The sequence below is a fragment of the Mesoplodon densirostris genome, chromosome 16 (assembly GCF_025265405.1).
Source record: "Mesoplodon densirostris isolate mMesDen1 chromosome 16, mMesDen1 primary haplotype, whole genome shotgun sequence".
NCBI classification, from domain to species: Eukaryota; Metazoa; Chordata; class Mammalia; order Artiodactyla; family Ziphiidae; genus Mesoplodon; species Mesoplodon densirostris.
The window spans coordinates 16,919,179-16,935,930 of NC_082676.1; the positions used below are offsets into that span (position 1 = coordinate 16,919,179).

General features: G+C 45.8%; 2 protein-coding genes across 3 annotated transcripts in view; one reads left to right on the forward strand and one right to left on the reverse strand.

Annotated features, from left to right (window-relative positions):
* The first annotated feature begins 5,172 nt into the window (after positions 1 to 5,172).
* Positions 5,173 to 6,064, forward strand: GTSF1L (gametocyte specific factor 1 like). Its single transcript, XM_060079172.1, is given in 2 exon segments — positions 5,173 to 5,222; positions 5,590 to 6,064. Coding segments are annotated over 2 exon segments (525 nt in total).
* An 8,767-nt stretch (positions 6,065 to 14,831) lies between these two features.
* Positions 14,832 to 16,752, reverse strand: part of MYBL2 (MYB proto-oncogene like 2) — a 30,134-nt gene continuing 28,213 nt past the window's right edge. For both annotated transcript variants that reach the window (XM_060120555.1, XM_060120556.1), the window contains exons 13-14: positions 15,948 to 16,094; positions 14,832 to 15,366 (exon numbers count right to left, since the gene is read on the reverse strand). In XM_060120555.1, coding sequence (XP_059976538.1) covers positions 15,238 to 15,366; positions 15,948 to 16,094 — 276 coding nt within the window. In that variant the 3' untranslated portion in view covers positions 14,832 to 15,237. The remainder of the gene's footprint in view (positions 15,367 to 15,947; positions 16,095 to 16,752) is intronic.

Consider the following 16,752-nt stretch of genomic DNA (forward strand, 5'->3'; position numbering starts at 1 on the left):
AGGGCCTGGAGAGCCCCAGGGAGAAGGCCGCGATCCACACCTCTGCGGGGAGGACCCCTGCGAGCTGACTGTTGGCAAAGTGGGACTCCGACTGCCTCCCTCAGGGTCTTGAGATAACAGTCTCATGCTAATGGCTGCAAGCCCCCCACCCCACCCCTATTACAATCTTTTAAACTTCGTAAATCTTTACTCGTTTCCATAAATGTTTTTCTAAATATGATCTTTGCTTGATTCTTCTTGGTATGGAAAGATATGTTCAAGGAAGTTTTAGAAAGTATAGAAACTACACCGCTACAATTTTTGTCTCATTCTTTTTTACCATCTGCATGTGAGTGTACATACAAATGTATCTCACTTCCCCAACCTTACCTGCACTTCCTGAATAAACTACTTGCACTTGAATCCTTGTCTCAGGCTCTGCTTCTGGGAGAACCCAGGTGAAGACAGTCACATCCCTGGTAGAACACCATGAAACTGGAGAGCTCCAAGCAGCAGGGCACACGGAAGCAAATCCACAGGGCACCTGTCGGGGACTAATGCTCAGTGTCGAAGTGACCCCTGGGGAGGTGCAGGAGGGCTGGCTTGTGGCACCCAGGGCCATGGCCCCACGTGACACCCCCATCGCTGATGTTGGAATGAGGTCTGAGTTTCTCTTGGAGCCAAGTGTGGAAAGGGGGTCTGGCTGACTTCAGGCTGCTAGAGCAGAGAGACCCTTAGGCACAGATCCTTGATCTTGGACATCCAGTCTCCAGAATTATGAGAAAATGAACTTCTGTTGTTTCAGCCACCCAGTCTGTGGTATTTTATTATGGCAGCCTGAGTTGACATGCATTCTCCATTGAACCTTCCAAATTAACTAGTGTACCATATGTATTTATTATTCTCTTTGTTTTATTTTTTTTTTTGGCCACACCACAGGGCACGTAGGATCTTAGTTCCAGAACCAGCGATCGAACCCATGCCCCCTGCAGTGGAAGCATGGAGTCCCAACCACTGGGCTGCCAGGGAAGCTCCAGTATTCCCTTTTAATGTGAAAGCTCTTCTCTGCAGCTTTGGCTAAATTTCCTTTGCTTTTCTTTCTTTCCTCCCTCCTTCCTTCCTTCCTTCCTTCCTTTCCTTCTTTCTTTCTTCCTTCTTTTCTTTCTTCCTTTTTCTTTCTTTCTCTCTCTTTTTTTGTATCCTCTCTCTCACTTGTTTCCCAGCCCCTCCCTTTAGTGGGCTTTTACAAGTCTAGGTGTCTTATAGCGATTTACTAGTAGCTGAGTCTTAGATTTACCAGTTCTACTGATTTTTATGTTTTCCGTCTCATTAATTTTTACCTTTACTTTTAATTCTCTCTCTAGGTTTATCTTGTTGCTTATTTTCTAGCTTCTTGAGTTGGATGCTTCATTAAGTTTCAGTCTTCCCCATTTAACAACACAAACATTTAGAGCCATGGGAGTACTTGTTTACATTTCATGGGTTTTGCTATGTGGAGTTCCAATTGTCATTATGTTCTGAATGGCCTATAATTGCAGTTTTGTTCCCTTTTTGATTTGAGTTATTTAGGAATAAATTTCCAACTGGTTTAATTTTCTTTCTGTTTATGCTTTTGTTTTCAATTTCTGTTTTTTTTATTGCTTTGTGGTCAGATAATGTGGCTGGAAAAAGACTGCTTGTTAGTACCTCGGAGGTTGTCTTTGTGGCCTAGAATGGCATCTGTTTGTCAGTTCTTTACAGATGCTTGAATGAAATGTCTTTTCTGTTTGTATTTATTTATGACACTGAACTTATTTTTTCCAAGCTGACATTTCTTGGAGCATGAGTCCTGCAAGTAGCTCTGGGGATCCCGGTGCCACCAGCATGGACCCAGAAGTCCTCAGGCAGAACCACCATGGACCTTGCCCCACTCAGTGTCTCCTGAGTGCAGCCTTTTCTCCCAACACCTCATACCACCTCGAGCAGCTAGTTTTCCATGGAGCGTATTTCAGAAAATCCCGTTTTAAGGTTTTCTCTTATTTCTTGAGGATCAGCTATTTATGAAGGGTCATGGGACAGGCATACCTCGTTTTTATGGCACTTTGCTTTATTGCGTTTTTTACCAATTGAAAGTTTGTGACAACCCTGCATCGAGCAAGTCTATTGGCATTATTTTTCCAATAGCACTTGCTTACTTCATGTCTCTGTGTCACGTTTTGGCAATTTTTGCCATATTTCAAACTTTTAAATTATTATTATATGGGTTATGGTGATCTGTGTTACCAGTGATCTTTGATGTTACTATTGTAAAAATATTATGACTCCCTGAAGGTTGAGGTGACGGTTAGAATTTTTTAGCCATAACATACTTTTAAATTAAAGTATGTAGATTGTTGCTTTAGACATAATTGTGTGACTATTGCACACTATAGTGTAAACCTAACAAGGGAAAGTTCGGGGCGGGGGGGTGGGTAGGAAGCACCCCATCACTATATGATCATCCTCCAGGGATGCTTAGAAGGGGATGTTGGCCTGACTGTCAGCAGAAGTCTGTCTGAGGGAATTCCCTGGAGGTCCCTCCAGGCAGGGAATGGAGGACTCTGTGCTTCCACTGCAGGGGGCAGGTGTTCAATCCCTGGTCAGGGAAATAAGATGCTGCATGCTGCATAGCACAGCCAAAATAAATAAACAAACAAACAAAAAAAGAATTCTCTCCAAGCCTGAAGGATTCGGATCCATAGTGACTCTGATTCTCCATCCCACCCCACGATGATAATTGCTGACTTGGCTGGCCAAGACACACGATTTTTCATCTTCAGGAAACATTGTTTCTGCACGTTCTATGACCTCTTCTCCATGCCTGCTTTTCCAACTGTTGGCAGCATCTCTCAAGATGATCAGGGTGGGAAGGGAGGGAGAGAAAGCAGATCTGACCTCGCTTGCATTATTGGTCTCTGACGTGCACTGGCCTGCGAACTGCTGCCCAGACAGGTGTGTCTGCGTCCCTCTCTCCCCTCTTGTTGCCATGGTGAGTGACCTGTCAGGTCCCAGGCATGAAGTAGATGCTTGGAAAAGGCTGCAGGCTGGAGGACCATTCAAGACATCTGTTAGAAACATTAACAAGCCAGGCCTTCCCTCTCTCCGTAATGGATTAAATGTTAGCCTGCCCCGCTAATGGGTGCTTGGCCACAAAGAAACCTACAACAGCTAATGCCCTGTTCCTTATTATGTGGATTTCAGTGACAGAAGAAATGCTTTCATTATCATCTCCATTAGCAGACTTACAGATGCTCGAATCATTTGAGCCTGGGCCACCACTGGTCACGAGCATGAAAGAGGCTATGGGACTGGGAACAAAAAAACATTGTCGACATCATCAACAAACACCATCCTGGGCTTTGGGGACCCATCAGAGCAGATGCTGAACCACTTGTTAGCTCCCAGTAGGGCCAACAGTTCCTTCAATACTGGGTTTCAGGCTTACAGGAAATGGGCTCTCTGTCACGTAAATGGTGTGGAAGTAACAATTTACCAAGGACTCCTTCTCAGCAGGAGCCATCCTTGTGTATAGGACATTCAAGTTGGTGGTGGGATACAGCAAGCATGACTCTGAAGGTCTCTCATTCCTCACAGGGGACAGCTTAGCTTCGTTGGAGACACTAGGATTCCCATCAGTGCAGAGTAAGGTCCTGGCCAGAACGCAGGAAGCCCCCAATGAGCACTGGTCGAGCGTTTTTCACCAAGCCTGAGCTAGGACTTTGGGTTTTCTCTCTTGGAGAGAAGGCATGCTCTGTATGTGTGGAGAAAAGTGAAATAAGTACTGGTGACAAAAAGAACATAATGGGGACATTCTTAGGACTCTTGTCAAAGTTCCTATTTTCCTCCTTTTGTGCATGACAGGCCTGTAGTTCCTCAACCCCTGAAGAAAGGTGTGGCCATGAAACTCACTTTGGACAATGAAATGTCAGTAGAATGAGCATTTATCATTTCAGTGGAAGTAAAAGAATAAGGTAGAAGCGATAATTGAAGAGACAATGCCTGACCATTTTCCAAAACTAATGAAAGACACTAATCCATAGATTCCTGAGGTCCAACCAACAAATAAAAGGAAAGAATAAATAAAAAGAAATACACAGGTCGACATCATAGTGAAACTGTAGGAAAAACAAAGATAAAGAAAAGTTCTTTGAAACAGACCTATGAAAAGACATAGATTCACTTCAAAAAAAAGTGAGGTAACTGTGGGATTCTGAATTCTCAACCACAGGATAGAAGTTAGAAAGAAACTGGGCTCTGCTTCAACATGAAGAAAGAAAATAGCACAACTACTCTCAGCAAAAATAACTTCCGAGAAGGAGGGTGAAATAAAGACACTTTCAGACTAACGACATCAAAAGCGTTTGTCAAGAGGAAATTCTAAAAAAAGAAAACTTTGAGCAGAAACAAAATGATCCCACATGGTGAGTCTGAGATGCAAAAGCAGATAGAAGTAAATGTGAGCACAAGTGTAAACAAACTAGCAATACTATCTTGTGAAGTTTCCTTTAAAATTAGTCTTAAATGCGGGGAACAATAACATAATAAGTCAGGAGGGAAGTAAATGAAGAAAAAGCCCTGTATTATTCAGGAAGAAGGTAATACTTATTAACTTTAAGCCTTGATAAGTTATCTATAAATGTTTTCATTGTAGAGGAACCACGAAACGATTAGTTCTACAATGTGTAACTTACAAAACAGTGAAAGAAATGGAAAGTTTTTTTTAATGTCTATTTAAAATAAGGGAAGAAAGGAGGGAAAAAATGAATGAAAGAGTAGGCTAGGAAGCACAAAATAAGATGGTAGATTTAAACCCAAATATATCAGAAATTATATTAAACGTGTAGGTTTAAAGGCAGGTAAATAATAAATTAGGAGTTTGGGATTAGCAGATACAACCTATTATATATAAAATAGATAAACAACAAGGTCTCACTGTATAGCACAGGGAACTATATTCAATACCCTGTAATAAACCATAATGGAAAAGAATATATATATGTGTATATATATATGAATACACACATATATATACATATATATATATATATATCTGAATCACTTTGCTGTATACCAGAAACTAACACAATATTATAAATCAACTATACTTCAATTAAAAAAAAAGACAACAGTTTTGAATGTCAGCTTTCCCCAAGCCCACCTTGTCCCTTGAAAGCGATGGACAACAAGCAGCCTTATTCTGATGACACACGCTGCCCATTGAGACTGTCCGTGACCTCCCCGAGACATCACATGGTTTGAGTCAGAGGCAAGGGCGAGCTGCCACATACCTTCTTCACCTCCCTGAGAGGCTGCCGTGGTTTGGGCTCTTGCATCTGCTTTGTGTGGTCCTTCTGTCTCGTGTGCCGTTTGATGACTGTCTGCTCTCTGTGCAGCTGCTCCTAACAGCCCCTTGTCCTTCTTCAAGCCACCGCTCGTGGTCCCAAAGAAAAGGGAGCACAGTTGTTCAGACATGTGCCAACAGAGTTCCAAGGGCTAACGCTGGCAGAGGACTGCTCCATCCTTCTAACCAAAGGGCTTTTCCACGAAGGACGTTTCATTCTGACTCCGGGCATCGGACTACTCTGCTTCAAGAACTATTTCCCATGGAGCCAGAGCCTTAGAAATTTGCCCTTACAACCCTCAACACCGAATCCCACTCAGAAGATTTCAGTACCACCTGGCATCACGCAGGAGAAAGAACCCCCCAAAAGCCAAAAAGATGGCCAGCTGCAAATACAACGCCTGCCACGTGTTCCCCATCAAAAAGCTGGAGGAGCATGAGGCTGCCTGTGTCAACAGAGACACAGTGGAGGAATAGGACAGCTTGAGCCCTCTGAAGTTCAGCCTTCCGAGTTCAGAGCAGAACGGAAACACCCCTCCAGTGTCCCCCTGGCTCCTCAACTCGGATGTCTGGAATGTAGATAGCACGAATTGCCACCCCATGTTTGTCCTTAAGACTTTTGTTCCCCAAAAGCTTACTTGTGAAAGCGACACAAGAGAGTCAGAGAGAGAGGACCACACCCCATACCTGACCACCCCCCAGAAGATCATCAGATCAGGAGAGTAAACCACCAGCTGCAGAAAGGAGATGCAGGCCTCTTAAATGCATGAAAGGAGATGCAACTCACCAGAATAAAAGGCATACAAAGTAAACTACAGTGGGATTTTTTTTTTTTTGCTTTTTTTTTTACCTAACAGATAGGTTTAGTAACACTCTGTTGACAAAAATGGGACAAAATGGGCACTTTCATAACATTGGTAAGAGAATGTAAGTTGGTAAACTTCCCTGGAGGGCAATTTGACAATAGCTATAAAAATTATCAACGTGATGGAATAATTCTACTTCTGGGTATTCATCCTGTAATATATTCACACATGTGGACAATGAGGTAAGTACAAGGGTATTCATGGCAGCATTATGTGTAGCAGCAAAAGATCAGAATTGATCTAAATATCCATTGGGAGTATTTGATTAAATAAATTATGGTGCCGCCATGTGATGAAATAGTATGCTGCCGTGAAAAAGAGCGAGGACACTCTTTCCGTAAGACGTGAAAACGCTAAGACATGTTGTTTAACTCAGAGACGAGCACACTTTTTCTATAAAAGGCCAGAGAGTAAATATTTCAGGCTTTGAGAGCCATATGGTCTTTGTCACAACTATTCGGCTCTGCCTTGGTAACATGACAGCAGCCACAGGAAATACGTAGACCATGAACATAGGTTCCAACAGAACTGTTTACAGAAATGGGTGATGGGCTGGATTTGGCCTGTGGTCTATTGTATGCCAAGCCCTACTGCAACTGATCAAAGCCAAGTCCATGCCACTGTTTTTGTAGATTTGTGGAAGAGGACTGTGTAGGGAAGTGCTTGTACTTGCATAGAATTTCTCTTCAAGGGTACATTAGTACAGGGGTCTGCCCACAAAGACTGAAATGTTCACTGTCTGATCCCTTACAGAAAATATGTGCTGCCCTCTTCCCTAACATCAGCTGCCCCAGGGAAGACAACTAGGTGATTGCAGGACAGGGAAGAGAGAGTTTTTACCTATAGTACCTTTTATACATGAACACACTTGAATGCATCATCTGGTCAAAAAATTAAAATACATATTTTTTCTACAACAGCAAAAGACTTAAATCTTTTGAAAGTTTTTCAGAAGGAAGTCTTAACTGCTAAGTTTTTTTAAAGTACTCATAACTTTGTTACCCCTGGCCCCTTCGACTGTTTCTACAAAGTGTTACATAAAGATTTCTTCTTGGAAAAAAAGAGAAGTTCTGGGTATTGGCCCTTGAAATTCCATGATTAATAAAATGCTTGGACTAGAGAACTGCCACATAGGAAGTAGATGAAATAAGAAAGTGGTGTGTAGGGCATATAGCTGCAAACTATAGGTCAACAAGACCAGGAGGGCTTCCCTGGCGCAGTGATTGAGAGTCCGCCTGCCGATGCAGGGGACACATGTTCATGCCCCGGTCCGGGAAGATCCTTCATGCGGCATAGCGGCTGGGCCCGTGAGCCGTGGCCACTGAGCCTGCATGCCCGGAGCCTATGCTCCGCAACAGGAGAGGCTACAACAGTGAGAGGCCCCCGTACCGCAAAAAAAAAAAAAAAAAAAAACAAGACCAGGAAAAAAAGAGTAATTTGGTTTGGGGTATGAATAAAACAAATTGGTCATGAGTTAGTTATTGTTGAAGCTGAGTAAAGAATAAATTTTACATTCTCTCTACTTTTATATAAATGTGTTTATTTTACTATTCTCTATTTTTATATAAATTTGAAATCTTACATAATAAAAATAGTTTAAAATATATTTTAATATATTTACAATATATTTTAATATAAAGATATATTATATCATACAATATTATATATTTTATATAAATTACATATATTATATATTTTAATAAAAAGTTTTAAAAATACATATTATATAAATTTGAAATCTTCCATAATAAAAATAGTTTTAAAATATATTTTAATAATATATTTAATATTATATATAATATATAAAATATATTAGATATATTATAAAAATATGTATTAGGGGAGGGATAAATTTGGAGTTCGGGATTGGCAGATACAAATTATTATACATAAAATAGAGGTAAACCAATATTGTAAATCAACTATACTTCAATTTTTAAAAATTTAAGCATATATATATTATATTATATATTATGTACAAATGTATATTATATATTATATTTTTAATTAAAAGGTTTAAATATATATTTATATGCAATATATATTTCAAATATATATTATAGAAGATTTCAAATTTATATAAAAATAAGAGAGATAATAAGATAAACTATATATGCATGTATAGTGTGTGTGTGTGTGTGTGTGTATATATATATATATATATATACTGAATGCAATGTAGTATCCTGGGTTGGATTCTGGACCAGAAAAAGATATTAGTGGAAAACTTGGTGAAATACAAATAAAGCCTGTAGTTTAGTTAATAGCATTCTACTGATGTGAATTTCTTAGTTTTGCTGAGTGCTCCATGGTCTTTTAAGATGTTGACATTAGGGAAAGCCGGGTTGAGGGTATAGGGGAACTCTTTGTACCATCTGTGCAAGTTTTCTGTAAATCTAAAATGACTTCAAAATAAAAAATTTAAACACAGAGCAAAGAGCAACATGATGGGCATAAGGATGGACTCTCAACTACCTCCTACTGACCTTGGGCAGAGCAGGGATGACAAGCTCATAGGATGATGTGGAGGATTACAGGATTTAACACTTGTAGGATTATTAGGACAGCGTATGTTACAAAGGGAGCCCTCGGTTAATGCTAACTACTAGTAGTAGTAATGGTGGTTGTATTCAGCAAAAAGGAAATGTAATGTGGTAAGGGAAAAAATGATGAGCAAGTAAATTTATAAAATATATAAACAAACTTAATCAACTGAGAAAAATCAACAATATTGCATTTAAAATGATAAAACAAAACTTCTAGATAAAGATAGCCTAGGGGAGGGGATTGTTCAGGAGGGAAAAAACGTTGAAAAACAAATATGTATATTAAAAAGGTTTAAAGAGTCCCTAAAATAAAAGAAATAGTTTTAATATATTACAAACCAGCCAAGAGGAGAGAAGAGACCAGGAGATGACAGAAAACTTTATAAATGCAACAAAGAAAAGGAAAAAAAGGAATAGTAAAAAGAAAACACAAGATGAAATGGTAGAAATCAATCCAAATATTCATATAAATGTAAAGGGATTTAACTTACCTATTAAAAATTCTATTTATATTTCTAAATCAAATACATGTCCATTTTGACCAACACTAACCAATAGAGAATGATGGGAAATACATGACCTGTGTGCCACCAGCACCACCACCCACGCACATAACAGACATAACCAATCAATCACAACATTCTTTCCTGAGCCTGGACAGTACCCCCAGAATTCTTCTCAACACAAGGCTCCAGGCTGCTATTACAGAGAGAGAGAAATCAGCTCTGTCTTGACGGAGCCCACCCCTAAGCAGGTTCCCCACTTGGCCCTCTCTTACCCTCATGTCCCGACTCAACGTCTTGCAGGAACAGTAAAGAAATACAGGGACTTAAGAAAAAGTCCTACCTGGAGATCTAGAGGAAAGACCAGGCAAGAGAGGAACGCCTGTTCCAAATTCCTAAGCTGGATCTCAGCCAGCTGTTCCCTCTCCCCCTCATTCCTTGTGTCTGCTGGCCCTGTCTGCGGGAGAACATCTGCAGCAAGCCAGACTCTAGCAGCGACGATCATAAAAACACTTGTTAGGGGCTTCCCTGGTGGCGCGGTCGTTGAGAATCCGCTTGCCAATGCAGGCGACACGGGTTCGATCCCTGGTCCGGGAAGATCCCACATGTCGCGGAACAACGAAGCCCATGAGCCACAACTACTGAGCCTGCGCTCTAGAGCCCGCGAGCCACAACTACTGAAGCCCGCGCGCGTAGAGGCGGTGCTCCACAACAAGAGAAGCCACCGCAATGAGAAGCCCACGCACCGCAACGAAGAGTAGACCCTGCTCGCCGCAACAAGAGAAAAACTGGCATGTGGCAACAAAGACCCAGGGCAGCCAAAACAAAAACAAAAAAACACTTGTTAGCGAGCGGTGACAGTGACCACAGCAAGCCAGTGCTGGGCTGGGTGCCAGTGATTGAATCACAGCTGAATGGGCTGGGGAAAGGTAGGCCCCACAGCCCTGGGTAGTGGGCAAACTTTCCAATCTCATGTTTGAAGATTCCTGGCAAAGGAGGAGCCTGGCAGAAAAGCCATGTGCTCAGGCAGAGGGGGCTCCGGCACAGCAGAGGAAGGAGGAAAGAACGGGGGGTGACCCTGGGGCAGGTGCCTGGTCCCAGGCACAATCCTGAGGGGGGAGTACTTTTATTTCCAATATACAGATGTGAAAAGTGTCTCAAAGAAGCTAATTAACTTGCCTTGGTTCACCAAGTTAGTAAGTGGCAAGTGGCCTAATGAAATTGAACCGATCCGCAGCAGCTGTACTCCTAAATTTGTAGAAACCAGAAATATGTACGTGAGTTTGCCAAAAGATGAGGACAGCTGTTCACAGCAGCACTATTTATAATGCCAACCTGAAAACACTCCACCTGTCCTTCAGGAGAAATGGGTGTAGTATGGAAATGTCCCACGATGAAACACAATACAGTCATGAGAATGAACCAACTATAACTACCCAGTCAGCATGGGTAGTTTCACATAAAGTGAAATTCAGTTTACACAATGTTTTTTTGGAAAAAGCAAGATAAATCGATGGTGTTTAAATTCAGGATGGTGGTTACCCTTGGAGGGGTAGGGAGGGGGGTTCTGGGGTGCTGGTCATGGTCTATTTCTCAATAACGATACTGGTTACCTGAAAGTGTTCACTTTGTGAAAATTCATCCAGCTAATCACTTGGAATCTGTGTATTGTCCTGTATGTTGAAATTCTATGGAAAGTCTTGAGAAATTGAACCTATACCTAATGTAGATGCTTTCTCTACTGTTTCTGATTCCCTGGCTAAGAAACAGATGGTTACACGAAACAGGGCACTAAAGTGCTGGCCTTAACTGGGCTCAAGTCCTGACTTGACCACGTTCTAGTAACTTCTGCTCAGAAAAGTCAACTGAAACATGGACACTAACTTCTCCTTTGCAGGGTTCTTGTGGACAGAAAGAAATGAGAAAGCATTTTGTAATAATATCATAAGAGCCCATGTTTTCTGAGCCCCGAGTGTGTGCCAGTGTTCTATCCAACCCCTTCAACAACTCCGGAAGGTTAAGGATTCTCCCATTTTATAGCCAAGAACTCCAAGGCTCAGAGCAGGAAAGAGCCAGGCTGGGATTCACATCCAGGTCTGTCTGATCCAAAGTCAGAGCTTTATCCATGGCTGCCAGAAAACCCCTGGAAAGCTTGCCAGATGTCCTGGATAACAATCAAGACACAGGCATTGTCACAATGGCTCTGGATTCCGGAATCCTTCCTCCCACTTATTTCCAACAAAGTTCCTAGTCTCCTAAGTTCCTCCTCCATGCTGTTGAGCCCACCGAGCACTGTTCATTTCCTCACGGTTCTTTAGCTGACACAAGCTACCTTCCTATCGGCTAGTTATTGTCACATTAATGTTGTGTAACAAACCACTCCAACATTCAGTGGCTTCAAACAACATTCTTATCATGTGTCATTTGGGGGGTGGCTAATCTAGGTCCACAAGAAAAAGCAGAAAAAAGAAAAAAGGGACACCGCCACCAGTGCTGCAGACCTCACGTTTTTTCCCGATGCATAACACTGACAGAATTGATGATATGCTTGACCAGAAAAGGCACATTTCAACACATTTCAAAGATTTGAAGCCACAGAGACTACGCTCCCTGAACACAGAAGAATTAAGCTAGGAATCAACACTAAAAAACCATGAAGGCTTCCCTACCCGTCTAGTCCTAGCTGCCCCAGGCTTCCCTCTTGGCCACATCCCATCATGGCAGGATGAGGTATCAATTAGCACCTACTGGGTACCAGGCCTGCTACTCAGGGAGGACATCCCCCATGCCTTTCTGAAGAGCATGTGAGACTCAGGCTCTGTACCTGTCCTTGTCAGACTGTCCCGTTCATTATGTACTATAACCTAAATACCTATAGGTCAGTCCTAGTTAATATACAAGTAAAACAGCATCCTGACCAGCTTGAGACCACTGGTCTGTATCAGTGAAAAGTTCGATTTTCAACTCATATCTAAACTCAGCTTGAGTTGCTCTCAAACACATCCAGCCAAGGGTGGAAACATAAAATCTATCTTAGAGGGGGTTAAATCACTGTCATTATTGCATGAGAGCCTTGGTGATCTCTGGAAATAGTTGGAACATAGAAAAGATTCTCACTGGGGTCTGCTGAGAAAGTGGCTCATTCAAGCAATCACACTCCCAAGCTTATCCTGGCCTATCAGCTACCTTTCCTGAGAGCCTGATTTCCCCACCAACCAGCTTTCCTATTGCTTTTGATAATACAAGGGGGAAATTTTTTTCTCTGGGTAAAGAATCATTGTCTTCGCAATTGCTGTCCAACAACGGAGCTGGCTGCCAAGTAAGAGCCACCTCTCCCCTTCAGTGGAGGAGTTCAAGCAAAGGCCAGAAAACTGCTTGATGTGGATGCTGAAGAAGGGGCCTAAAAATCAGAAAAACGCTTCAAAGACCTACCAAGAACTTCAAGAAACTTCTATGGCTCACTTTACCTGCTGCTGCAAGCACACCAATGGCCACCAGGTGGCGATAGAGTTGCACCATCCTTGCAAAGGCTTCAACAGCCGAGTTTTTCGGCAAGTACCCAAAACCTAATTGAAACAAAACATAAACTCAAAATAGGAAAAAAATAGGAATTCCATACGATCCATCACTCTCATTGCTGGGCATTTAGATTGGCACCTCGGCTCCTTGCTGGCTATTTCCCTCTTGCTTGTCACTCTGGTCTGGAAAACACCGGGCTCCGGATGAGCCGGGATAGTCAAGTTCCCCAGGCTGCAGGCCCCGCTGGAGCACTGTGGCCCCCAATCTCATGGTCAAACCACAAGCAGGGCCCTCAGCACCCTTGCAGTGGCACCTAATCCACCCTTCCCACGTGGGTTCTTCCCTCCCTGTCCACACGGTGGACAGACCTTCTCTCAAACCTACCTCTTAGCAGACAGCCCAGCCCCTGTGCTATTGCTCCTCTGCTGTTTTCCGGAGACCCTGTTGCCTCTGGCAGGTTATATATAGATCTGTCTGCCCTCTCTAGAGTCTAAGCTCCAGAAGAGTAAGGTTGTTTGGGGTGGAGTCGGGTGGGGTGGTTTTTTTTTTTTGCTCTCGTATCCTCAGCACCAGAAAGAACCATGCCTCACCCGAAGCGGGGGAGGGAGGCAGTGGTTGGAGGGACACTGGATGCGTGTTTATTCCAGGCACAAAGCAGAGAATAGCCCCAGGGCAAGCTAACCGGTCTGCAGTGACTGCAGCCACCTCCCCTGGGGGACAGGGAAGAGCCTCAGGGTAAAGCCCCAGTGGGTGGAGAGGACGGTGGGGAGGGCGTTGCAGGCCAGTCCGCTGTGCATCACCCCCAGGAGCTTATGATGACCCCGGGGTACGGGGAATCCCAAGTGGTTCCCAGGCACACTGCGTCTGGGTCTGACGTGGGTGTTCCACACAGTATGACCCCCTAGAGACAAAGGTACCCCTGCCCCCACCCTCACTGCAGGGCAGGTCGCCCATCAATGCCAACAGCCCTGTGGGGAGCAGTCAGTGACAGCACCTGGGTCACCAGGGGAAGGGATTTGGAGGTGGGCAGAGGGGTGTCCGGGCCAAGAAATCAGCAAATGCACAGGGGCATGAAGCTGGCATGGCCCAGCCATGGGATTAGCTGGAGTGTCCAGCTCAGCCACGTGGGCAGGAGGCAGGTGGGAAGGGTAGAGGCCCGTCCCGGGTCTCAAACGGACACCAGGACGCAGCCAGGCCCAGACCAGGCTTGGCTATGTATGACCGATGGGGGCTGCCTGGGGAGGGCTGTCAATGCTGAGTCACAGAACTCTGTGTGCAGCCAACAGGAGAGGGCTGTGTCGGAAACAGGCAGACTTGAACCTTGGCGTCCTAACTCCCAGTCCTCTCTTTAGAGGCTGGGGACCTCAGGCAAGAGGATCTGCCCCCGTCTCCCTTGGGAACCAGAGGCACTGAAGCAGGGTGTGGATACCGGGCTGCCCAGACAGATGCCGTCCTGCGGTGAACTGAGACCACAGCCCCCAGGGATGGTCACATGCCCTGTCCGACGGACCCCACTGCTGAAAACATCATTCCCTGATTTAGACCCCTCTAAATCAGGCACCTGCCCCTCTTCAATCCCCAGGGACTCTTCCCGGCCACCAGTCAAGTGGCACAGTCTGTGCACTGGGCCATGACCAGGGTCCAGAGTCCAGGCTGGAACTGCTGCCTTGGTCTTGGGAAGTTAGGGCCACTGTGGCCAGAAGGTTCTGCCCAGCTGCCGGTCACGCCTTGTTTACCAGCCTGATCTGGGGGTGGGGCTCATCACAGGCCAGTTCGGCCAACCACCACACACGGCGGGCCAACCCCTGCCCCACCCCTTCCCCAAGTCCTCAGAGCTTTGAGAAACACCCACTGGGTACAGAGAAAACTGCCTCCAGCACATTGGGTCCCTGGGGCCAACAGAGTCCAGAGACCCAGGCCTGGGCTGTGCAGACAAGGTTGCACTCTGAGGATGAGGGTCCCGGTCCCCGCATCCCTCAGGGCCCTAAGGACAGTCACCAGGAAAGCACTGTCACCAGGGAACCTCGAGCAGGATCCAGGAGGAAGGTGGGGTCCAGAGCACAGGAGAAAGACAACTTTTATTCTTTCAAGAAAATGTACCAAAGGGTTGAAGGAAGAACGCTGGCCACATCCCCTGTCCTAAGCAGGGGTCTGAGATGAGGCCAGGCCTGACCAGGGCTTGGGAGAAGCTAACGGGGCTCCCTGTGGCACTGAGGGGAGGGCTGGGCCAGCTCAGAGGTGGGACTTTGTTCTGTTAGCACCAGGAACCGCCCACAGCTGCAGCCGGACTCGGAGACAGGACAGTGGGTGGCCCCGCTCTGTCTCCACCTGAGCAGTCTGGGGAGGGGCCGGCAGCAGAAGGCTCCCTGCAGGCGGTCATCTTTGTGTGATTCTCAAATTCACAGCCTAGACTTGGCCCCCCAGCCCCCTGTAAACATGAGAATGGGCTCGTGACTGCCAAGCCCCTAAGACAAGATGAGGGTCCGAGATGTGTGGCTGGGCTTCAGGCGGCCCAGGAGCTGCCGGGCTTTCTCCTGCATGAAGAGCTGGTCCCTGGTCCCCCCGCAGGCCACCATCTTCCAGGCACTGGTCATCTGGGAGGAGGCAAAAGGGTTACCATCCAGGCAGGGGCAGTGTGCTCCCAGGGAAGCCTGGCGACCCTGGTCGGGGAGGGGTGGGGACATTTCTATGACGCTCCCTCCCTCTAGAAGCCACAAGTCTTTCTGTGCTCACTGCACCTTCCTGGTGGACCTGGGGAAGTCACTCCCATCTCTGGGAGTCCCCAGATGTAGAGCAAGGAGGCTGGACCAGGACACAAGCCCCCCCCACCCCCACCCCTACTACGCGGCACCAGCCTCCGCATGAGGAAAAGCTACAGCCACACAGGCTGGTGAGGAGCAAAGAGGGGTTGACCTGTGCAGAGGGTGAGAGCAGCAGGCAGGGCCCCCCTGCCTTCAAGGACAGAAGTCACAGAGACAACGTCTTAATTACGAATGAGACCACGTCAGGAAGGAGGGGCTTAGTGGAGGGGGTGGTCTCTAGTACACAGATTCCCTGAGGGAGTGACGTCCAGACAGAGATGTGAAGCCTAAGTTAATCAGGAAGAGGCAAAGCCTGTGCAAAGGCCCTGAGGTGTGAAGCGCACACAGCAAGGGTCCGAGGAGGATGCACTCACGGGGGCAGGAGTTGCAAAGTGGCCTCGAGGCTTCTGGGCCGCCGGCTTCTCGGGCTTGGCCTGCAGGAAGCCCTCGTTGAGCAGGCTGCTGTCCTGTCTGCTGCCCGACGGGGTGAGGCCGGAGGAGCTTGGTGGGATGTTGGTTGGCTGAAACCAAAACCAAATCGAAGGCTCAACATTTTGCCATGAGCTCTTTGTGGGAAGGAGAAAACAAAACAGCAGGAACATCCCAGCACCACCACCTCTGTTGGGATCTTGGGCAGGATATCCCTTCGCTAAGCCTCAGTTTCCTCTTCCAGATGGGAATTCATTTAAAGATTCAGTAGGAAAACAGCTTTAAAGTGCCTGTTTCAGAGCCTGGCACCTAGTAAACGCCCAATAATGCTGGTGCCTTTTTACATGAATCTGGTTCCTCCCCATCCCAGGTGGAGACGAAGATGCTCCAGCTTCTCCTGGGACCAGAAACACCCACAGAGGTGCCTGCGTTGACTAGAACTCACTGGGAGCTGGACAAAGCACCCCAGGACTCCCGGACAGGCCTTTACCCTCCTAACAGCCTACTGGGCTCAGTGCCCTCATTACAGGCAAGAACCTGAGGCTCAGGGACCTAAGAGATGCCACAGACCAGGGCCTGGTGTCAGGACTCACCCTAGGCCCCCCACTCCACCTCCTCTGCTCTTAACCACTTGCCCTAACTTTTTCTGCTAATTATTTTTACTTGCCCAAGGCGATGTTGGCTGCAGGTCTGGCTGGCGGGCACTAAGTCCCCAGCCTGGCAGGGATGCCTGGCCAAAGGGAGGTTTGT